Source organism: Hemicordylus capensis, chromosome 2 (genome assembly GCF_027244095.1).
Source record: "Hemicordylus capensis ecotype Gifberg chromosome 2, rHemCap1.1.pri, whole genome shotgun sequence".
NCBI classification, from domain to species: Eukaryota; Metazoa; Chordata; class Lepidosauria; order Squamata; family Cordylidae; genus Hemicordylus; species Hemicordylus capensis.
The window spans coordinates 178,970,303-178,993,259 of record NC_069658.1 but is presented as its reverse complement, the minus strand read 5'-3'; the positions used below and the strand labels follow the sequence as shown (position 1 = coordinate 178,993,259).

General features: G+C 45.0%; 1 protein-coding gene across 13 annotated transcripts in view; it reads right to left on the bottom strand.

The window, feature by feature from the left end:
• Positions 1–22,957, bottom strand: part of RFX1 (regulatory factor X1) — a 79,435-nt gene that overhangs the window by 44,471 nt on the left and 12,007 nt on the right. For 11 of the 13 annotated variants that reach the window (XM_053297547.1, XM_053297551.1, XM_053297550.1 and 8 more), the window contains exons 2-4: positions 21,527–21,855; positions 5,591–5,700; positions 5,145–5,228 (exon numbers count right to left, since the gene is read on the bottom strand). In XM_053297547.1, the coding sequence (XP_053153522.1) occupies positions 5,145–5,228; positions 5,591–5,700; positions 21,527–21,855 (523 nt within the window). Of the gene's footprint in view, positions 1–5,144; positions 5,229–5,590; positions 5,701–15,903; positions 16,097–21,526; positions 21,856–22,957 lie in introns of those variants that run through there. The other 2 variants (XM_053297553.1, XM_053297556.1) reach the window with 2 other exon arrangements.

The following is a 22,957-nucleotide window of genomic DNA, read 5'->3' as shown; positions in this document are numbered from 1 at the left end:
GCATTCAGATAGAGATACATACAGTATCAGCTGAGAACTTCATCTGAATGCTGACAAGTTGTTCTAGTAAGATCTAATCTGCCTACTTTACTTTCACTATAATCTTAATTGATCATTGTTATCCTCACAAGTTAGCCCACTTCAGCCTTAAACGTCCACCATCTTGAACTGGGGTGGATGACATAATCACAAACTACATTGAGGTATCCCTTTGTGTCACTCACTACAACTGAACCAAATTTGGTTCAAATCAGTTAGGCAGTCCACAAGTTAGCCCACTTGCGCCTCAAATGTTCATGCGTCCACCATCTTGAATCGGAGTGGATGACATCATTACAAACTATGCCCTTGAGACATCTCTATGTGTGTCTATAACTGTAGAAAATTTAGTCGAAATTGGTTAGGCGGTTCATAAGTTAGACCTGTTACGCCTCAAATATTCATGCATCTGCCGTCTTGAATGGGATGGATGACATCATCACAAACTATGCCCTTGAGCTGTCCCCATGTGTCACTCACTACAACTGTACCAAATTTGGTTCAAATCGGTTAGATTTGCCCATTTGAGCCTCAAACCTTCACACGTCCACCATTCTGAATTGGGGAGGATGGCATCATCACAAACTATGTCACTGAGGTGTCCCTATGGGTCCCTACAGCTGTAGCAAATTAGGTTCAAATGGTTCAAATAGGTTAGGCAGTTCACAAGTTAGCCCACTTGTGCCTCAAATGTTGCATTGGGGTATTTCCCCGCAAGCTGGGCACTCTAGGCACCAGCTCTGTGTCTCCTTGAGCTTCAGGCAGTCTGAGCAGACACGTAACTGGGATCCTGGGTAGAAGGGCATGCTCACGCCCTTCTACCTGGCTCATAGCCTGGGGGGAAACCTCGTGCTAGATCTCAGTGCTCCAAACAAGCAGCCCTACCTGGGTAGGGCTGTACAAGCCTGGGATAAGGCTGCTCATGTGAACAGCCTCAATGATATCTTACACATCTTTACTCAGAACTAGGGAACACTAAGCAGAACTTGGAGGAGTCTCTTGCTTTGTACAAGAGAGACATCCCCTCCCCACATTGTAGAGGAACAGCAGAACCTAATACGGAAGCCAATGTGGAAGTCAACTAAACCCATGATGCTTAGCAGCTAGGAGATAATAAGAAGTCTTCGCATGGTGGACTGCTTTACCTTTACTTTCTCTAAGATGCCCCTAAGGCCATCTCAAGCACTATGTCCTGTTCATTCATACAACCAGCAGTCACCTGTTTGGTTTAGTGGGTTGAAAACTGGTTAACAAAAAAGGCAAGATTAGAATGACTTTGTTGCCTGGCACCATGCTGCAAGGAGGTCACTAGTCAAGTGGAGACCAGAACACTTGGAAATCAAAGGCTATAAAGAAGCACTGAAAAAACTGGGCTGCGTGGTGGTGGGTGGGAGGGTACTCCAGAACAATTTTCGCTTTCACCAACACCAGGACAAGAGTGATAAACCAAAGAAGGAAAGATCAACACAACTATGATGTTTTTTAAGAAGCAGAAACATTCCAGTAGTGGATCACAACTTGCATAGGAGGTTATGCAGTCCTCATCAATACAAGTAGGACTGAATATCATCTCATCCAATACCTGCACCAAGACAAAATTTCAGGTAGAATATGACAGAGATATACACAGACATACCTAACTAAAACTGACCCAGCTAAGGACCTACAATTTTTGGCTGATTTTAGAAGCCAAGACGAAAGTTGTGGATGCCAGGATCCTGCCTGTCCCCTGACTTTGTGCTGCATCTTCATGAAAAATCTCCCAGCCCCTTCCCAGCTCCAAAGTTTGGAGCTACCAAGCAGGATAAGGATTGTCCCTGCCCCGTCCCCCCAGCTCAAGATAGACTGGAGCTTGTTTTGATGCTGGACTCCTAGGGAGCTTAAGAGTGTCTCACAAATCAGCATCAAAACAGCAAACCCAACCTTCCTCTCAGCTTAGAGCTGGAGAGGGATTGGGAATCTTCCCGGCAGTTGTGTTGTGCTTGTGCACAGTACGTCTGTTGTGGTGATCCCTCCTGCCTTTCTAGTGCCTCCAAGCTGAAAAGAAGACAGGGCCTCCAGAAGACAATGGAGCACTTGCCATAGTGAGTGGAACTGTGGACTCCTGGGCATAGCCATGCCTCCCATTAATTTAACAGGCAGAGAATAAGAGCAAGCAAGATGTTTGGAGGATAAAATTAAGATACCCAGACTGTAGCCCAACACATCCCACAGGTAGGTAACAGGTGAATCACACACATGAGCCCTGCTGCACTTCAAAGTATAAATTAGCCATTTCCACAGTTATCAACCAATCCAACTGTCACTTGGGCCAAATTCGTTCCCTATCCCAACTACAGTAGTGGGTCAGGTCTTGAAGCGAGGGTTGCCATATTTCAAGCTTTCCAAATCTGGACACCCTAATTTGCATTTTATGCAAATTAGATTGCAGATAATTTGCGTTATGCAAAATAACTGATGCGCTGTCCATTTAACTTGTATTTGCGCTGGATATCTACCAACAACAGTTGGTGGGGGGGATCTCTTTGCCAGACCATTTACCTGAGCATTAGATACCCAGACCTTATATCCCAACACTTTCTAATATACAAGTTCAGTTTTTAAAACTTGTCTAATTAGCTGTGTGTAGTGCTGTCATGAATTCCAGTACCAGAATATGTTATTTTTTTTATGAAGGTGAAGATACCAGACAAGATTGGTCAAGATACCAAATCGAAGCTCATGCTGAAGAGCAAAGCTGAGTGCATTTTCATCACCACCAAATTCTACAACTGACCACAAAACGGGTGCTAGGGATTAAGGCTTTCATGCGTGAGCTTTGTCATGGTCATCATTTACATCCTGAGATAAGTACATAAAATGTAACACTAAATGACTCCTTTTGATTTAGAATACTAGTACAGTGGAGGAAACCAGGGGGCGGGAGAAATTCATGGTGGCTTAAAGCAAAAATGAACACACAAACAAAAACAAAACAATATGCACAGAAAATAAATGAAGACTATACTAAGTTTGAGATAATAGCAGCAATAGAACAAAAAAATACACTGAACTTTTCAGTTAAGGCTGCAGTCCTATACACACTTACCCGGGATAAAATCTGATTGAAACTAGTAGTAAAGGTAAAGTGTGCCGTCAAGTTGATTTCGACTCCTGGCGCCCACAGAGCCCTGTGGTTGTCTTTGGTAGAATGCAGGAGGGGTTTACCATTGCCATATCCCGCACAGTATGAGATATTGCCTTTCAGCATCTTCCTATATTGCTACTGCCCGATATAGGTGTTTTACTTCTAAATAGACATGCATAGAATGCATTGCACTAAAAAGCCCAAAACCTTAAACATTACAATACGCAAGTGGGCAGCGATTTACATCAATATCAAGCTATTCTCTTAGTTGCTAGATAAGAGATCCCCCACTGACAAAAACAAAGGCAACATTCCTCAGGGCGCTTTCCAGACTGTGGGAGGAAGTGGTGTAAAATCCCATGGCTTTTACTTTGAAGCAGTAGGATTTAGCACCACTTCCCTCCCAGGAGGGAAAGAAGGGGGTGGGTGACTGACAGCTTCCCCTCACCTCCCCCCACCCCTCTGGGGACTGCTGCCCAGCACCTCCCCAACCCCCACACGTGAAGAAGATTGCAAAGCTGGGGAGTTACGGTGGAAGAGGAGAATTGTGGAAGGGTGGTGAGGGGAGAAGAGAACTGGAGAGAGGGAATGAGAGAAAGGTGAGGGGAGAAACAACCCCCAAACGAAGCTGGCAAATCGGGGAGGGAGATTGCTGGCAAAGCTGGGGAGTTGCGGTGGGGTGGCGGGGAGAAGAGAACGAGAGAGAGAGAGAGAGAGAGAGAGAGAGAGAGAGAGAGGAGAAAAGGAGGGAGAGGCTTTCTCTCCCCTCCTTTTTTGAAACAGGGGAGCAGCCCTCCTAAAATGGGAAAATACAGCTTTTCTTTCTTTTTTTGGCAATGCTACATGCAATGCACTGGGACACAAAGCACTGGGACACAAAGATAAAACCTGAAAGAAGGAATTGGATATGTAAACGGCACCTTGCTGACAGCACAGGGACTGCGCTGTCAAAACAAGCAGTTACAGAAGCACACTTAACAGATACATGGTGAAACTGCTGTAGTGTGCTATCTGGAAAATGCCCAGGCAGATTACTGATTGTGTGAACCTCTCCCAGCCGGCTTCCTGTGCTTCAACTGCCTTTCTCGAAGTCCAGCGGTGGAACAGAATAGTGACTGCACATTTTGCTCTTTAACTCTGCTTCTAAAAGCTTAGCTTGTTTTTAAAAATTGAAAACTGGGAATCCAGGCAAGCTAATAGGCTAACCAGCCACTGGGGAACATGCTTAAAATCTGCTAAATATCCTGAAATCCAGCAGAGATGGCTACCTTAACTGAAGCGCAAATGCAAAGCCATTTCACCAGACCTTGAGGGAAGGTGTTCCTGAACTCTACACCACAAACTCACCCTATGCAAAAATCATCTTCAGGATTTTTTTTTTAGGTATAAGGATGTCCTGTTTCAGGTTAGGAAGACAGAACAGATTCCCCTGAAAAGCACCTAGAACTTTATGGTACTATCATACTCTTCATTCGGAATGAGTGATAGGATGACCATGTGGCTGAAACTTCAGCTAGAACTACAGTTACTCTTAGAAATTCTCTTAAGGAAAGGGGGAAAGGTGTAACCAAGATCAACCCCACTGTCCTAAGACATGCAATCTTAGGCTCATATCATCTTCCATAGGCAATTACACAACCTTTTGTGAATCTTAACAATATAGTTGTCTTATTAATTGATATAGCTATTTTTTCAAAGGAACTTTGGGAATTCTAGTTCTGCTAGGGGACCAAGGATATCTTAATGAGAAATTCTCAGGGCCCTCACAAACCAATTCACAAGTTTCTTGGGGGAAATCATGCCAGTTTGAGCCAATAGCATAGATATGCCCCCTTTTCCATGCCAATAAGACAGCAGTATCTACAGAAACAGTCTCAGGGCATGGGTAGCACCCAAATGCAGGCCCAGGGGTAGTTTGCTGGGCAAGAGTTGGTTTGAAACTACCTGTAGCTGCATCGCAGAGACAGATCAGACTCACCTGTTGGGGTACTTGCACACCTGTGAGCTGCAGAGGGGATACTGTTCCTGGCTTAGTCTGCACACTGGCTTGGACCAATAACCTCTGTCAAACAAAAGAGCCCAGGATCAAGGCAAACAAAAACAATTCACAGCAATGCCAGGCAAACATGTTGTCCTCAGTCACTCTCATCAACTAGCACTCTCCTTCAAAGACAGCGAGGCTTTATACAGTTCTGGTTCCTTCTCTTTTGTACTACATCCCACTGCCTCCATATAGTCGGCAATTGTATGCAAAAGCCTGCTTCGTAGCTCCCATTACGTATTACTTTAATACTACTGTATTCAAAACTCTTTGCTCCCTCCTCAGTGTCAAAGCTGTCCTGATTAAGCAATATATCCTGATTGCTGTGTCAACATCTACCTATGTCACGCACCACCAGCAAATTCCCTGGTTGACCCACATACCTGCTGAGTAGCCTGGACTTGCTGGACCACCTGAGTTGGTACCCCTGACTGTGTGGCTGCAGAACCTGGACTGGACTCTGAGACCGTGTCACTGGGCCTCATGGAGCCTTCTGTAAAGAGACAAAAGAGAAAAGTTTACTCCAACAGTTCTGGAAAGGAAATCAAAGCAGGGTCCAACTCTCCAGCCACCTCACTGAAACATCAAAAGCAAAAGGGAAACACAGACCAGTGCATGGAGTACAAGACTGAACTTGGGGCCCTCTGAGTGATGTGGTAGCGGTGGATGTCTAGCAACTCAGGCACTGGGAGTTCAGGTCTCTGTGGGCCAGTTTCTAACGTAGATATGTAAACAACTGAAGGCCAAGAGTCACAGATCCCATGTGCTATTGCTAGCTCTGTGAAAGATATTTGCCATAATATCATAACATAAGATATTTGCCACACCAACCAGCTGCATCACCTAATGAAAGAGCATCCTTTGCACAAGGGACACTGGGCTACATTTCTCAGATTGCACTCTGTCTTCACTCTTGCTCCTAGAAATACTGCTTGTGTAGTCAGGCTGGTATTGACTTTGGAGGAAAATGCATTCTGGGGCACTGGAACCAAAGTACCTTTTCACTATTATCTTTCTTTGGGACCAGACTACTCTATTCTAATCTAATCTATCCACCTACCGATAGATAAATCTATAATATACAAACAAAAAAATACTTCATCTCAAATCTGAAAAAAGAATAATGCTTAGAAGCAATTAAACACACAAAGGATTTGAGATGTGCATGGACTGTCTGGCATGGTTGTTTGAAATCGGACTGAATTGCGGGTCTGTGAGTAGATTCAGTCTAACCGAATGGCTAGGCCGGTTGGTTTGATGAACCACCTCGAACCGGTTTGCCAAAGTGGTTCGCGATCGAACTGTTCGAACTGGCCTGGCTTGTGGCAGACCGGTTTTGCACATCCCTACAAAAGGAAAGATTTCATCTTTCATCCCAAAGATGAAATAGGCAAAGCATCCTTCTCAATTACAGCCAAGCTTCCCTTTTCTCCCATTATTCTGCAACCTCCTAAGGGGTCTTCAGACTATTGTTATTTTGTGCAATCAGTGTACAGCTGTTACTCATTTGTTGCAAGGGATCAGTATATATCCCCCATAGCAGTGCTTCTGTTGAGAGGACATCTCACTTTCCCAGCACTCAATATGCAATATTCAATTAATGAGGAATGCAATTCTTCTTCACCCCCAACCACATATCGCTAGCATGTCCACTGTGACAGGGAATGCTATGTGGGATGGGCTTGTGTTAGCATCATGGCAACATTGCTAGTAAGAATCAGTGCAATCCCCGCCAACGCCTGCCATTTTGGGAACTTTTTACTTATTTAGAGGTTGGTTACACTTTTGTTGTATGCTTAGTGTGAGTGCGCTCACCCAGCTGTTTCACAACAGCAACAAAAAGTGACAATTCCTTCAAAGTCACAAGAGTATCCCACTATTTCGTAAATTTCCTTTTAATTTAATTATTTGGAAGCTATCCCAGCACTGGAATGTACATCTCTCCTGATTCTTAAATGTGGCAAAATGTAGTATTGCTGCCCCTCCTGTAACAAAGCTTTCTCCCCTGCCCTCACCCCACCCTCCACTGATGTCAAGACGATACTGTGCTGCTGGTGTTGAGTCTATACCAAAGGAAGTATCATGCTAAAAGGGAAAAAATGCAGGATTTTCTTGTTTTCTGGAAGGGTTTCAAAAACAAACAAACTCCTAGGCAGCTGATGCAGCTTTCCCCAAAAGCAAAGATGGACCATATGAGTAAAGCAACAACTGTAGTAAATCAAAAAGCTTCCAGTGTTGAGAGCAGAATCCCCAAATCCTGATGCTCAAATGTGTGCTTGTAACAATTTTCTGGCTGAACAGAGCTTGCTTCTTCTCTGCTGCAATTCCACTGAACACAAGAGATTTGCAAGAAAGCAAAGAGAACAGGTAACTGGGGAAGCTCTACCTCTGACACAGCCTGGCAGATCCTAAGCAGAAATCCCTTCACAAGTACTTACGGTCAAAAGGCATTGCATAAAGGCAATCATAATACATGGTGAGGCTGCCCAAAGGGTTTCAGCTCTAGCCGTTCTTTTCCTTCAGAAGAAAACAGGCAAGGCTTTTATAACCTGGAACCTTGGTCAGCTAATCCGTGCTAGTTCCTACCAAAGCTCGAGGCTGGTTGGTTTTGAATAAACATTCGCATCGTAGTAGGTACACCCTCTGTTCTTCTCAGGATGGGATGGCGGATGCCGGCTGTTCACCCGATTGTAATCATGAAGCAGGAGTTCACATTTCATGAGTGTCTCATTTGACATGCTCAATGGGAGCGGGAGAAAAGGCAGGGAAGCCACTCTGGGCCACTTGCATTAGGCTTCTGGGATTTATTTATTTATTTATTTATTTAGAGAATCTAGTATCAGTTATAGGCTTTCAAAACTGTTCCCTCAAAAAGCTGAAGTTTCTGTAACATGAAGAATCATGTAGTGATTCCGGAGCAATCAGCACTATGTAACCAATACAACTGTACCACCTGGGTGAATCAGGGACTGATGAACCACACTGCAGATGTTTCAGGGATGAACATATTCCATCCACAAGAAAGCTGGGGAAAAACAACAACTTTCCATTCAGTTCCTTAAAGGCACCTGCATCTCCTAATGCACATTTACAGAGTTTGTACCATTGTGGACTTTGGGGAGAATCCTATTTTGCTGTATATCATCTGATATCTCTAGCAGCAGTGGGCCTTGAACTCTAGGACCTAGGCCAGGTGTCCTTTTACAAACACAAAAATGTCAAGTCTCCCTAAAGGCAACTGGTGAAAATTCTACTACTACTTTTATACTGCTTACCAACAATAGTTCTCAAAGAGGTTTACACAGAAAAAATAAGAAGAAAATGATCCCCGGTCCCCAAAGAGCTCACAATCTAAAAGAAACACATGGCAGACACCAGCAACAGCCACTGGAGGGATGCTGTGCTGGGAGTGGATTGGGCCAGTTGCTCTCCCCATGCTCAATATAAGAGAATCATTACCACTACAAAAAGGTGCCTCTTTGCTCAATTAGCAAGGGTCACCTTAGTTTCAAAGCTGCTCATCTCTAAGGCACGAGAACAAATCAGATCAAAACAAGTGGGGGAAAGCAGGATAAGGAACGAGGGCAGAAGGTTTTGCCTTCTGCAAAATGGGCAAAGAGGCACCTTTCAAAGTGGTGATTCTCTTCTATTTAGCAGTGGAAGAACAACTGACTATATTCAACCCCAGCACAGCATCCCTCCAGTGGCAACTGCTGGTGTCTGCCTTGTGTGTTTCTTTTTAGATTGTGAGCCCTTTAAGGACAGAGAACCAACTTCTTTTTTTTGTAAACTGCTCCAAGAACATTTCTGTTGGAAAGCAGCACAGAAATAACAACAACAACAACAAGAAGAATACATTAAAAGAGGGCTGAGCCTGCAAAAAGTAGCCTTTGGACTTGACACACTCTACAGTGGCTTGTACCACTGTCAGATAGGAACTTATTTGAGCAGGTTGTAAGGTTATTTTCTGTCAGTGCCCAATACCTCAATTTCAGTCAACTCTATGAGATGTCAATCATGGAAAAATGGATTCATTCCCTCTCTAGCAGGCAGCTAGGTTGCCAAAACCGAAGGGGTATACTCGTGGGTCAAATGGGCCGTAAGCCGAAGTTTGGCTTTTAAAAAGCCAAACCTGCCAACCCTGGCAGGCAGAACCTTTCCAAGCTGCCTTCCTCTCACTCCACTCCATTTCATCACAAGGCCAGAAGATAGAGGCTTGTGAAAGATGGTCATGTAACAGCTTCCCTGAAAGGAGAATGTTTGGTTCCTTAAACTGGGTACCATTATTATTATGCCCATATTGCAAATGGGAGGCAAGATTGGGGAGAACCTCACCTAAAGCCACAGAAGCCTGCTGACAATGACTACTGTCATCTTGTTAAGAAAAATATATGCTCATCAAGCATCTCTGTGTCTTGATGCTCACCAAGCATCTCTGTGTTCTTTTCACGGTATCTTCTGGAGTACTTGATTATTGCCTCCATTTTCTGCACTTCTCCTGGGGTGAGGTAGGGGAGCTGTACTCAAACTACAGATGAACTTGCTGCCTACATGCATCCAGATATATATTTCTGTTTGTTTTCTGCTACAAGCTCTTCTTTCAGCTTGAAAAATGGGTTCGAGGAAAATGGTCCTCAAATGGCCTGCATTAGCAGATGGATTCAAACTAGTTAACATATCACCACTAGGCATCAATGCTTTCAAAAGGCAACATCAACTCCACTGAAGGACACAACTTAACTAGAACTGCAAAACGTGAAAGACAGTCGTGGCAATGTTATCCAGTAGAATCTCTGAGCCAACTCCTCAGTTGCTACAAACTGGTTCAATTCAGCTCTACTGAAATATAAGCATGCAACTGGCTGAGTGAGGGACTGGCCCTTTATCTTTTCCATGAACCAGAAAAGAAAGTGATGATAACCACAGAGAGCCATTCCTTTGCCTCTTCAGATATGCTCCGGATGGCTCTGCAATGGCAAATGGCACAGAAAACGGCAAGGAGGTTATGTGAACTTTCTGAACACCCAGGCAGAACTTAATTAGAAAAATAATAATAATCAAAACCATTTAGCAGAGTACATGAAGTAACAGAGCTGGACTTCTGCAGAATGAATTTTAAAATGGTGCATGTAGCCAACTCTCTCTCTCCCCCCTTCTAAGTATAGCTGAAAATTAGCCATCTATTCAATTTGCTGTATGAAGGGGACTGCATAACTCAAAACCTCACATATTCCTACATCAACAGGAGGGGGAATTGCCTTATCTATGTGATGTCTCTTATTTTGCCCAAGAGAAACGTTTACATTAGCAGTTAATTAACATAATTAAATTATATTCTGACAACAAACAGAAAAGAAAATCTAAGATGAATTCATTATTTTTAAGTGGTTAAATTCAGATAAATTAAACCTGCCCAGCTAAGTAAAAAAATGAAACAAACTGAGTAAAAGGGCAAAAATTTATAATTTGCCCAGCTATCACCTATGGTGTGCACCTATGGCATATGGTAAATATATGCCATATAGGCACATGGTAAAACACCTAGGGTGTTTCTCTTACATTTAGCAGGGGGAGAGCAACTATCCTTATCCAACCACAACACAGCATCCCTCCAGTGGCTGTTTTCTGGTTAAAGAGAAACTTTGAGGCTCTTCTCACGATCAAGTGAGAAGAGCCAAATCGAGTTTGTGGGGAGAGTTGGCTAAGTCCGCTCTCCCCGCACACTATCAGTAAGCCTTCCCTGGGCAGCCGCAGCGGCCACCCACACAACTGCCGGCTCCATCACAGAGCCGGCAGAGGCTTGGGAGTTCGGGGGCCGTGCACCTCCCAGAAGTTCCAGCATGCCCTATGTGAGCATGCAGGGCATGCTGGAGAGACCCCTGAGCCAAGAGGCTGCTTTCTAGCCTCCTGGTCGGGGGTCTACTTGTGAGCTGCCATGGCGCAACATACGATTTTTAAAACCCGGATTGCAGAGCACTCGCTCTGCAAACCCGGTTTAAGGGCAGGGGCAATTCAGTGGGTTACCCGCTTGTAAACCACCAGGCTCGCCTGCAAGCCTGGTGGTTTACACAACCAGCGAAAATCAGGCTAGGCTCTGCTAGTCCGATTTTCGCTGGTCGTGAGAATAGCCTCTTTATGTTTCTTTTTAGATTGTGAGCCCTTTGGGGGCAGGGGACCATCTTATTTATGTAGTATTTATTTTTCTATCTAAACCGCTTTGAGAATTTTGGTTGAAGAGCGGCATATAGATATTTGTAGTAGAAGCAGAGTAAGACACTGATGAAAAGTAGCAGGATCTGAGAATAAAATCAACAAAATAATTACAGGGACTCAAAAAAGAAGAGATCTTACATCTTTCTACTAAGGTCCTAATTAAGGCTTGTTGCTCAGGGTCATGATGACCTTTGAAGAAAAGTCCATTGGACCTGAGTTTCAGAGATAATGGGATCGGGTTGGGGTGTTATCTGGTTCAGGGCTGAGAAAGATTCTTGCTTGCTGCAACCTTGGAGAAGCTGCTGCCAGTCTGTGTAGACAATAATGAGCTAGATAGACCAATGGTCTGACTCAGTATATGGCAGCTTCCTATGTTCCTAATGCACCAAATCCAGCAGGAACTCAATAAGCTCATTCACACAACCATTGCAGCCCGGAGGGGAGGGTATGTGTGGGGGGAAGGCAAGATCGATCTTACCTTACTCCCAGACAATCCGGCTCTTTGTGTGCAGCACATGGCTTGCACGCCCACACAATCCACACTGCTCCGAGCAGCACGGATCTCCGGAAGCTGGGAGAATGAGTCCTGGCCTCCAGGAATCCCAAAATGCACTGTACAAGCAGTACAGCTCGTGTACAGCAGTACAGGAGCACTGAGGGATTCCCCCTCAAGCTGAGCACTCTAGGTGACCGTCTCTGTGACTGCTCAAGCTGCCTGCCAGTTGAGCATTCACACAACACCAGTCCTGGGGTAAAGTTATGCTTGCACCCTTTAGTCCAGGTAAAAGCCCAGGTTAAAAAAACACGGGCTACCGGGGGAGGCAGTATGGGGATCGGCCTTTCCTGGCACTTCACACAAGCAGCCCTACTCAGTTAGGGTTGCCCACGGCTGGGTAGGGCTACTTGTGTGAACAGCCTTAATAGCTCAACAGGTCTCAATAATGCCAGAATGAATATTGCTCCCTTTCCCAGAGTTTTCCATTGCTGGAAAAATCCAAGCTCTAGGGCAAAACTCCTGACCACGACATGAATCAAACAGCTCCACTCAGCAGCTTAGTCGCTAGCTGATTAGAATCAGAGGCAGGCCAGGTTTCTTTGGATAATGTTTCAGGCCAGATGATGCACTGCATTACACCGCCGAAGCCAGCAGGAATTCTATCCGGCTGTTTGCCTTGCCTTCTTCAAGATACAGAGGGAGCTCCACCATGACTCAAGGTGAAGCAGCGGATTTTGAGAGCTGGTCAGGGCACCAGAAGGGAAGACAGGCAGATCTGACCCTTGGAGCACGCTCCACTGTGCTCCATGCAGCTCCAGTTCATTTCAACGAGTTTGCATAAGAGAAATTCTCAGTGGGTTGTAAAGGTAAAGGTAAAGGGTGCTGTCAAGTTGATTTCGACTCCTTGCGCCCACAGAGCCCTGTGGTTTTCTTTGGTAGAATACAGGAGGAGTTTACCACTGCCTCCTCCCGTGCAGTATGAAATGATACCTTTTAGCATCTTCCTATATCGCTGCTGCCTGATACAGGTGTTCCCCATAGCCTAGGAAACGTACCAGCGGGGATTCGAACTGGCAACCTTCTGCCTGTTAGTCAAGCATTTCCCCACTGTGCAACTTAAGGTGATTTTCCAGTGGGTTGTAGCAGGGGAGATTTGGATTTTCTGTCTTGAGAAAAATATTGTGGGTCAAGCTAAACAAGAAATGGTATAAGAAAGTGTTACTAGCAATGGCTCCCAGGAGCCCCCTCGGTTGTGTTTGAGTCTCCAGGCTTGGAGGTCTCACTCTGTACATGCTCAGGAGCCTCACAGTATTGTAAGCCCTCTATTTATATACATGGGGACAGGTAATTTAGGAACAGGGGGCCAGTTGCCCCTAGATTTGGCTCTCAAAACAAGCAAATTGTAAAGGAGAGTAGATGCACACCCTCCCTAGTTCTAAGTAGACCCCAAATTTTAACTAAAGCAGGTTAACTCTCAGCCAAGGCCACTCTGCACAGGGCGAACCATCTTGTCTTTCCCTCCTTCCACAAAAAGGATAGCAGTCAGCTAATGGGCCAATTAGCTCAACAGGAAGAGCATAGATAAGGCTTAGGTAGGTAAAATTCCCCCCCTCACACAGGAGGCTGAGCAAGCCACGAACCTAAGAGATGCACCCATTAAAAGTACTAATTAGATTAATGGACTTTCCTGTTTATGAAGATTCCCTTTCTCGCGTCTATGCACTCTGTTTTCATGACAAAAGCCGTGGCATTCCTCGGCAATTCCCACATTGAACACCCAGGAAGAAAGTTCAGCAACAATGGGATCCCTGCGGGTCTCTCCCAACACACCAACAGTCACCAATAGCCAACAACAGTCAAATGGAATTTGCCCCCAGGATATGTTTTGGGGTAAAAAGACCTCCAATTATATGATAAGAACATAGGAAACTGCCATATACTGAGTCAGACCATTGGTCCTTCTAGCTCAGTATTGTCTTCACAGACTGGCAGCAGCTTCTCCAAGGTTGCAGGCAGGAATCTCTCCCAGCCCTATCTTGGAGAAGCCAGGGAGGGAACTTGAAACCTTCTGCTCTTCCCAGAGCGGCTTCATCCCCTGAGGGGAATATCCTGCAGTGCTCACACATCAAGTCTCCCATTCATATGCAACCAGGGCAGACCCTGCTTAGCTAAGGGGACAAGTCATGCTTGCTACCACAAGACCAGCTCTCCTCTCCATTGTGCTCTCCCATGCCTTTCACTGGGGACTCCAACAAGTGCTCCCTTGTACCCCATCAGCTTTTGAGCAATTTACTGTCTACTGGCCACACCACGCAAGGTGCTGGTCAGTATTTTGTGCCATTTTCCCAGTTGAATTTCTTGCCTAACCAGATCTGCCCAGTCTTCCTCTCTAAGCTGGGAAGCTGGAACCAAGGAGGAAGCACCCTAACCCTGGAATCGCCTCGCCCTACTAATCCCTTCAACCTTCCTGCCTCTGACCATGCTGAACCTGAGGAGGGAGATTCTGCAGTTCTTCCAGGAGCCCGGAGGTCTTGTCATCCAGATCAGGGGATATGAGCCTTCTAGGGTGGCCAAATGGGCTGAGTGTTGGCCAAAATCGGGACACTGAGAGCGGGGTCTGTGGGGGCAGCGGAGGCGGGGCCACCTAGGGGCAGGACTTGCATTCACTGCCCCCCCCCCAGGTGGCAGCTGCCGGGCGCACTTACCTGGTGGTGGTCACCACCACCAGGTCCAGATGGTGGCTGGCGGCTGCTCCTGCTGCACGGTGGCAGCTGAGCAAGGGAGGATGGCGGTGAGAGCTCCTCCCGCCTCCCAACTCGGTGAAGTTTGCAGGCACACGCAGGCTGCTGCTCTTGGGGCGCACACGCTAAAAGGCACGCTGAAGGCAAGGGACTGCAGGTGGGGCTTAGGAGAAGGCAGCAAAGAGTCCCTATCTGACCCACCTTCCTCCCCCAAATGAAGCTATCTGGGCCGGTTTCAGGTTTCCGTGCACATGCACGCATGTGAGTTCCCAGGCAGGCAAGAGGCTTCTTAAAAGCCTCTATCTCTTGCTGGCCTGGGAACTGACACAATTGGGACTCTAATCTAAAACACCTCATTGTAGTTAAATGTATTTTTGATAGTCATATTGCTTTAACCACATTTCTCTTCTTTGTACCCCTTCCTACAATAAATATCTTCTTTTTATTTTGAAACTTAAATCTTGTCTCAGTCCAGTCATTTCTTGAGTCCAAATGTTTGCACAATTTAAAAATGATGTGGAACTGATCCCCTTTAAGAGCTAATTCCCCCACAAAGCCCAAACACTGGAGTGCTGATCAAACACCCCAGGGCAGTTTCATTAACAAATGTGACTCAAAGCTTATGTCAGAACACCCCTGACCTAGAAGAGTTAAGGGCTTGCAACTAATTGTTTTTTCTTTTAGTCTAGGGGCCTCAGTCACACAAGGAAGACAGCCTTATTAATGTGTTTCTTCTCACTGATTATTCAGACAAAACAATCTGCAAATTTGATTGCAGAGATTTTGCACCTAAGTTTGGTCTCCATCCATGTGATCCAGGGAGAGAATGGCATCCTAGAAAGCTCAGTGCAACATCTAGCAGCAGTGACTGAAACTCAGCCCATTTGGAGCACAATCCAGCTGGTTAAGCCTTTTCAGGAATCATTAACATAAGTCTGAGAGTTAAGCACGGGCTTAAATGCTTTGAAATCATTAAAGGTAAAGTGTGCTGTCAAGTCAATTTCGACTCCTGGCACCCACAGAGCCCTGTGGTTTTCTTTGGTAGAACACAGAAGGGGTTTACCATTGCTTCCTCCCACGCAGTATGAGATGATGCCTTTCAGCATCTTCCTATATCGCTGCTGCCTGATAAAGTACCAGCATGGATTCGAACTGGCAACCTTCTGCTTGTAGTCAAGCATTTCCCTGCTACGCCACTTAAGGTGACTTGAAATCATTGGGACTTCCAAATTGACTAGAATCTCACCTTTGATCCATAGGCCTGTGCTGAGCAGAGCTCTGATGTAGAGGTCATGTCAGGTCTCCCAATATACTGTATACAGACTGCTACTACGGAATAATTATAAAATGTATAGATAAGTCACTATCATAAATATCTGATTAGTGACAGCAAAGTCCTGTTGTAGGAGACTAAGCTGGATTCTGTTCTGACTGCTACACCTAAGTTCTAAATGCAAATGTTCATTGTTGATGCAGGAGCCAGAAAGAATTCAGCAAGAATCTTCTATCAACTTGCAACTCAGTCAGTACACACATTCCAATTTTTTTAAACATATAGTTCCTTTCTGAAGTGTGATTACTACTCCTCTATGGAAATACACCAGACTAGGCTAAATGCTGCTGTTGCAGCTTTAAAAAAAAAAACCAGCATGAAGCAGCAATGGCCTCTAACAGATGCAAGAGACGATTGTATTGAAAAGGTCAAATAGTGGTCCCTCTCTCCCAACACTAGAACCAGGGGTCATCCCATGAAACTGAAGGCCAGGAATTTTGCTTTTTGACACAGTGTGTAATTAATCTATGGAATTATTTGTCATGGGATGTGGTGATGGCCACTAGTTTGGGATGGCTTTAAAAGGGGCTTAGACAAATTCATGGAGGACAGGTCTATCAAGGGCTACTAGTCTGGTGGCTAGAGGCCAGCTCCAGCCTCAGAGGCAAGATGCCTCTATTTACCAGTTGCAGGGGAGTAACAGCAGGAAAGAGGGCATGCCCTCACCTCTTGCCAGTGGGATTCTCAGAGACATCCGATGGGCCACTGTGTGGAACAAGATGCTGGATTGGATGGGCCACGGGTGTGATCCTGCAGGACTGTTCTTATGGTCTCGATATATTTTGAGCCTTTGCTCTTCATTAGGGGACTAGAACATTATACAAAGAACACCGTAAATATCAACATACATTACTTCCACTGCTTAACCATGTATAGTTTTGCTCAATCTTTTATTCCAGCGGCTGACATTCTGATTAATGATGCAAGAGCGCTGTGGGAGGCTGTGTCCTCAAGCAGTGAGAAATCTCACCATTCTGCTGCATGTTGGGGGGCGGTGGCTAATTTTTGCTGATCTTCCCTGCCTCTGTAAATGCTCTATGCTTTCCAAAACCATGTAGAGGCAGAGAAGATAAGGGAAAACTGCTTCCCCCCACCATGACATGCATGCTGCATGGAAATGGGGAAACCTCCACCTGCGTTAAGAGCAGATTCCAGCTGTGAGGACACAGCAGGGGCTGTGTCACTTCATTAGACAGGATGTCAGCCAATGTTTCTAATGTCCTTTTTATTCCAGTGACCTTTAATCCCTTATGATTGCAATGTTTATATTCCATACATACATACATACATCTTTTTATTTCTATTTAAAAGGTATGTATTTTTTATTTTTCCTATACAGGTGGCCCTCGTTATCAGCGGTTCCAGCAACTGCAGTTTTGCGTATCCATGGCGAGGTCCTAGAGACCTGGTTTCCATATCCATGAGCGCAAAAAAGAAGAAAGCGATTTTCACCTATCTATGGTTCCAGGGCCACCAGAAATGACTTCCAGAATCATTTCCAGGCTGAAAGCAGTGTGGAGCATTCTTGTGGCTCTTTAAAAAAAATAAAAAAATTCCTGTGATTTTTTGCTAAAATTGGAGGAATTGGGGCTTTGTGGTGTCATTCAGTGGTGGAGCCAGAGAACGGAAGCCCAGGTTCTATCCTGTCCCTGGTGGCCCTGCCACACATGAGCCCTGAGTGCCAGTGACACCCCTTTGCACTCCTAGCCAGCATTTGTGTAGTCAGCGTGGTGTAGTGGTTAGAGTGTTGGACTAAGATTGAGGAGACCCGAGTTCAAATCCCCATTCAGCCATGAAACTAGCAGGGGGACTCTGGGCCAGTCACTTCTCTCTCAGCCTAACCTACTTCACAGGGTTGTTGTGAGGAGAAACCTAAGTATGTCGTACACCACTCTGGGCTCCTTGGAGAAAGAGAGGGATATAAAATGTTAATAATAATAATAATAATAATAATAATAATAATTTGCTGGCTATATACATTTATTTCCCCTTTTCTCCCTTGCTGGGGGGAGAGAAAGGGAAATAAGTTCAGCCAGCCAGAAAACGCTGGCTGGGAATGAGCCCTGGAGGGTTTGCATGGGCCCTCCAGAGACCGGGCCATGCCCATGTGCACATGATGTCATGCACAAAAGGGGCACGGCCTGGTCTCCGGTGGGCCTTCTGGGCTCGTGGCCAGCTTCTTTGAACCCATCCTGCTGGCTCTGCACCTGGGGGCATTGCTGGAGACCTTGAGAGCATGGTAGAGTACTTTCTTTCTCTTATTTATGCTCTCCCACCCCATTTTTAGCCTTTCGTATGTGTGTAGGAACCTAACCTCTAGATTTCCATAGGCGTAAGGTTTCATACCCATTATTCTATACAGAACTATAACCATGTCAAGTTTGGCTTTCCTAAGCTGTCTGAAAGATGGCTATGATATAGGCCTATCCTTCTCTACAAGAAAGGATCAACTACGTATATATGATATCATTAATACCCGGGGAGATGAACTTCAGAGAGACCTGATGATAACAAGAGACCTGATGATCAGACATCGAGTCCATTCTAGTCCAGCATTTTGTTTCAAATAGCAACTAGATAAATGCCTTCAAGAAACCTACAAGCAGGGAACAGGGGAGGAGCCACCATTAAGCAAATGGACACAAAGAACCCAGACCGCCACCCCTCAGGGGCGGTGCCTTGTACCCCAGACACGCCCCTATGTCTGATATCAGATGCAGGGGGCGTGGTTTAGCTCCCAAACGGGGCCTCTCTCCATTTGGGATTGGGAGTTAGATCAGCCAGCACTGCAGCTGCTCTTATATAACACAGCGCTGGCCAATTTAATTCTCGAACAGGACTGCACAGCCCTGTTTGCGAGCTAAACCATACCCCCTCATCTGACATCAGCTGATGTCAGACGCAGGTGGCGGGCCTAACGGGGCCACGGTGGCAGAACCCAGGCCGCCGCTGGCCTCCCTCCACACCTGGGTCATCATGACCCTGAACAACAAGCCTTAACTAGGACCTTAGTAGAAAGTTTTTTGTTTATCCATGTCTTACACTACTTCTACTACAAATATTTATATACTGCTCTTCAACCAAAATTCTCAAAGTGGTTTACATAGAAAAATAAATACTACATAAATAAGGTGGCCCCCTGCCTCCAGGGACCAGAATCTGGAGCGCCAATGCCCTCCCTCCGCTCCTAGCAAGGAATGAAGGTAACAACCTACTGTTTATGCCGTAGCATCTGGTATTTAGAGCTATATTCCCTTAAGAGGCTCCACTTAGCTATTATGACAAATTACTTTTTAAAAAAGCTATTTATGTAAGTGGCCAACAAATTCTATAAGTCAATATGCATAGAATGAAGGACTTTCTTTTGTTTGTTCTGAACTTACTGCCAATTAACATCATGTTCTATGAATAAGAGAGAGAGAAATCTCTCTACTCTTACCACACCATTCAGAATTTTTATAAATCTCTCTCATATGTGCCTTTAATTACCTGAGGAATTTAGAATTGTGGTAGTTAGTGATTGCATATTACAGAGAAACTAACAAGTAAAACTAGAAAAAATAAAAATAAATCTGCTCTTACTTCTTTTTTGATATGTGGTGAAATTCAAACTATTCAGATGACTAGTTTGTTGCTGCAATCCTAAACACACTTACCAAGGGAAAGTCCCACTGAATACAGGGGGTTAACTCTGAGCAAACAAGATGGTGTTGCATATCTCAAGTTTAGAGACATGACTAGCAATGAGAATGGGGGATGCACAGCCCCTTTCCTGTGCCTTCCCAGGCAGTGCTTCATTTGCCGGCTGGGTACTTACTTTCTCTTCCTCCTTCCCTCAGGGCCTTGTACTCCCAGCTTCCTTTGCCAACTGGGTGCAGGAGGAGGGGCGAGGGAGCACCATGGCCAACCCCCCCACCATGGTGACCTGGGGACATTTGTCCTCCCTTGTCCAATAGTGGCTACATCAATGTTCTAAATATAGTTTGAAAAGCACTGGCTTCAATCTGTGGCTTATTTGGACAATTCTGCTACAGTGCATTATGGGAACTTGGGGTGAACAGTAAAGTGGCCAAGTTTGTGGATAACACAAAATGATTTAGGATGGTGAAAACCTGAGCAGATTGTGAACAGATACCAAAATAATATTTCCAGCTGGTTGAATGGGTAACAAAATGGCAAATGAGATGCAACGTAAATGTAATATAATACAGATTGGGGCAAAAATGTCCCAACACCGAAGGGGTCTCAATTGGCAATGACTAATCAGGAAAGAGATCTTGGATTGTGGTCGATACATTACAGGAAAATGTCAACTCAGTGTGTACTGGTAATGAAAAAAGCAACTTTTCTGTTATGATTTATTAGCAAAGGGATTAAAAATTGCTAGTATCGTAATGCCTTTATGTAAATCTATGGTGCAGCTGCATTTGGAACACTTTGTGCAGTTCTCTTCAACTAAAAAGGGGATACCCTAGCAATAGAAAAGCACCTTCTCTATGGGAAAAGATTAAAATGTTTGAGACTTTTCATTTTGGGGAAAAAAGATCACTGATGGTAAACATGATAGAGATTTCTGAAATTCTGAATAGAATGGAGTGAATGGTTAGAGATCTCTCTCTTTCTCTCTCTCTCTCTCCCCCATAACACTAGAATTCAGAGTTACCCATTCAAAGTGATTAGCGGTAAATTCAGGACAAAGGTTCTTCACACAACACAAACAAGTAATGTGTAGTATTTGTTGCCACTGGCCTAAGAGGCAAAGTGTACCTCTAAATATCAATTGCAGGGGAAAAAATAGTGGGATAGGTTTGAAGCCTTCAGGATGGAGTGGATATTCAAAAGGTTTGTCTAGTTCAAATGCAATTATCACAGAAGGGCCAATGGAGATAATACAAGGAACAGTTCCAAAGCTCAATGGAGGAATCATACTATCTGTAATTGTCCCTCTGGATCAGAGAGACTTGGATTAGAGAACTGTCAAAATCACCTGACAGATATCTGAATTATTTTCAGATGTTCACTGAAGATACACCAAGAAGCAATGGAATGCAAACTATGCAAATGTAAATTTAAGGCAAACGTCTGGGAAACTTTCCCAATTATAAAGTAACCCAAAAGAGAAAATGCTGTCTAGGAATACTATGTCCAGGCAAATATCTTTCAGAGATGTTTTCAAGGGCACAGTGAAAGGCTAGTGCCCCTTCAATCTTACTTAGGGAAAGAAAACCACCTCCTGGCTAGTTTCTGGGTGTGCCTAGATTGGTCAGAAAATTGCTGTTTGAGTTCCTTGAATCCCTACTTGCTATTGCTCTGAAAGGTGAAACTAAGAATAAATGAGGCAACCCTTGATTTCTCACAGGCTTCCTGCTTGAGTCTGTCCTTGGAAGACTGAAAAATACCAAACAAATGGGTAAAGCCCCCTTTAGTGTGAGAGTACACACTGGATCACAACATGGATACACTTGCTCGACCCTTGCAGGTACCAGGACCACTCTCTGCCTGTCTCCTATCCACCCTCCCAACCCTGCACACTTACCTGAGACAGTCACGACAATGTACTGCTGTGGGGCTGGTGTTGGTGTTTGCTGGCCAGTGGGTGGAGCCTGTGTCTGAGGAGGCGGAATTTCTGAGACATACTGTTTTGGAGCAGGTTGTGGCTGCTGGGCACTTTGCAATTCTGCCACATACTGCTGTTGAGCTGTTGCTGTCACAGGTGTCGCCGTGGCTGGTGTTGCTGCTGGCTGTGGCTGTGGCTGCTGCTGCTGTTGTGACTGTTGTTGAGCTGCCTGTAATTCCGTAACGTACGCCTGTGTTGCCATGCCAACAGTGGGGAAAATGATAATAAATAAGGCTTTTTTTTGCTTCCTTTCGTTGAAGAAAAAAGAGAAAAAACAAATAAAACAGAAAAGAAAGAAAAAACAATTAATCAATTATAAAGCGTTCCATAGGCAGAAAGAGCTTCCTACAGTTCTATTCACTGAGCACTAACTTAATAACACACCACACTTAATACCTAATTGTGCTCAATTACAGAAAAGAATAGCAGTAGGTGCACTGATTACTCTGCATAGAAGATTGGAAACCTGACAGTCCAGAACAAAGCCCCTTGTATTTACCCAGGTGTAATCTGCATGCCTGCTCAAGTCACATTTCCAGAGTTCTCTCCCTCTCCAACACACACACACCCTTACAACCTCCTGAAATTAGATATTCTTCCACCAGCCCACAGTTTCAGCTCACCCGTTAGCTATTGGGCACTGTGCACAACCCATGGAACCCAGAGAAGGAAACATGATGTGAGCATGCAAAGCCCAGGGCCACACTGCTCCTTCTCTTGGCAGGTAGCGGCACACACCCCCCCCCCATGTTTCTGGTATTGCGTAAAGAATGGAATTGGGAGCACACGACGTCCCTGTGCCAATGCATCCTGACCCACTCTGTGAACCGCAACAGCATTCTGCAATTCTATTTGTGAAACTAATTCAGCACAATACTTTCAAAACAGCTTTTGTTTGATTTTGAAAACTATCAGACTGTGTGGCTGAATACTTGACACATCAGACCTAACTCCAGGAGTGCTTTGTTTAGCCTTGCACTTTATCCTTCAGCTGCCTCTTGAGTAACCCAGGTTTATCCTCTAAGGCAGGGGTGCACAACTCAAAAGCTCCAATGGGCCGGAACCAACCATGACTTGCTGCAGGGGCCGAGGCCAATTTTCAGCATGTTAAATTATTACATTAAACTTAATTATTGAATATATTAATTACTGAATATGCTAATAAAAGTGAAGGGGCAGAGGCCTGGAGTCCCGGGGAAATGCATGGGGAGATAGGGATGGTATCAGTAGGCTCTAGTCCAGGGGCGGGAAACATCTGGTCTCAAGTGGCCAACTGCATTGAGTGGCTGCCGCTCAACAATAGGAAATGCATGGGGAGATAGGGATGGTATCAGTAGGCTCTAGTCCAGG